Source organism: Aphanomyces astaci (genome assembly GCF_000520075.1).
Source record: "Aphanomyces astaci strain APO3 unplaced genomic scaffold supercont1.341, whole genome shotgun sequence".
Classification (NCBI taxonomy): Eukaryota; Oomycota; class Saprolegniomycetes; order Saprolegniales; family Verrucalvaceae; genus Aphanomyces; species Aphanomyces astaci.
In genome coordinates, this window is record NW_009798604.1 from 6,206 (window position 1) to 7,418 (window position 1,213).

General features: G+C 51.1%; 1 protein-coding gene across 1 annotated transcript in view; it reads right to left on the minus strand.

Annotated features, from left to right (window-relative positions):
* H257_19079 (hypothetical protein) overlaps positions 1-1,012 on the minus strand; it is a gene marked incomplete at both ends in the record, with an annotated part of 1,433 nt that extends 421 nt beyond the window's left edge. The window contains one exon of the mRNA XM_009848229.1: positions 26-1,012. Coding sequence (XP_009846531.1) covers positions 26-1,012 — 987 coding nt within the window. The remainder of the gene's footprint in view (positions 1-25) is intronic.
* Between the last annotated feature and the right edge of the window lie 201 nt (positions 1,013-1,213).

Sequence of the window (1,213 nt, forward strand, 5' to 3'; positions counted from 1 at the left end):
CGCGGAAGAACCCAAGATCTAACACGTTCATGTCAGGTGAGTTGGGCGGCTGGCAGACAACTTCGATTGCCCAGCCATCCGAGGCGCAGGCAGCAGCCACCCTCTCGTCGGACAGAGGCACATGCGGACGAGCGTTGTCTTGTTGGAGAAGGATGCGTGCGGCTTTGTCATTGGGCCACTTTGCTTTGATAGCAGGTATGACGTTGTCAATGAGCATGTCGCGGTACGTGTCACGTGTCACCGTACAAGGCACCGTCACCATGGTCCAACTTGGACGATTACGGCTGCTCCGTTGGGCTGGTACAGATTGCGTAAAGTGCCATGTCCCGATGCGACCGTCGAACCATTCATTCGTGTTGTAGTTCCAACGAGGCCGTGCGACAGCTGACAGGAACATCACTTTCGTGATGAACCGTTTCGACTTGGTGCTGCGATGTGGCGGCTCTTCTCCTGGCAGCAGGTACAACGTCTTCTTGACCCGAGTCATGTAGAACCACTTTTCATCCACGTGGACGTAGTCCATCATGTCATGCACCATCAAGTCCGGCCCAAGACGTTCGAACGCCCACTTAAGACGTGCTGCTTTGTTGGCCTCGGTCAGTTGTGGCTTGACGCTGCTCGAATGGCGGACCAAGAACCCACGCTTGAAGTAGTCTTGGAGTGTAGATTTAGGGACGTTGATAACATGAGCAATGGCCTGGATCGTGGTTCGATCTGTCTTTGGGATCTTTGCGATGCGTTCGGATAGGTCGCTGTACTTGAGCTTTCGACCAGCTCGACCCTTCTTGCGAGAGGCGACGTCTTGGCACAGGGTGTTCGATCCTGGGTTGTACGCAGCTCTCTTCCAAAGCCGTGCTACCGTTTGCCAGTTACAGGCAAACTGCGCCGCAACATTGCGAAAAGAGCCGTAGGGAAGCTTACCATCTCTCGCGACAAGAGTGAGGAGATGGTGGCAGACGTCTGTGCGCTGCTGCGGAGTGAAATTGGGTTTTGTAGCAACAGATTGTGGCATGACGTGAAATTGAACACTGGAAATGTTAATTTGACATGTGAAAATGGTTTACGCGAGATTACTCTGTCAATTTTTGTCTGTAATTTTGGCGGCAATCGATAGAGCCAATCAAGACGAAGATTTTGGTACTAATTTGAAGGAAAACGAAGCAGATTTGACGAAGTTATGCTGAAAATAAGATTCCAAGATAATTATTTTTGT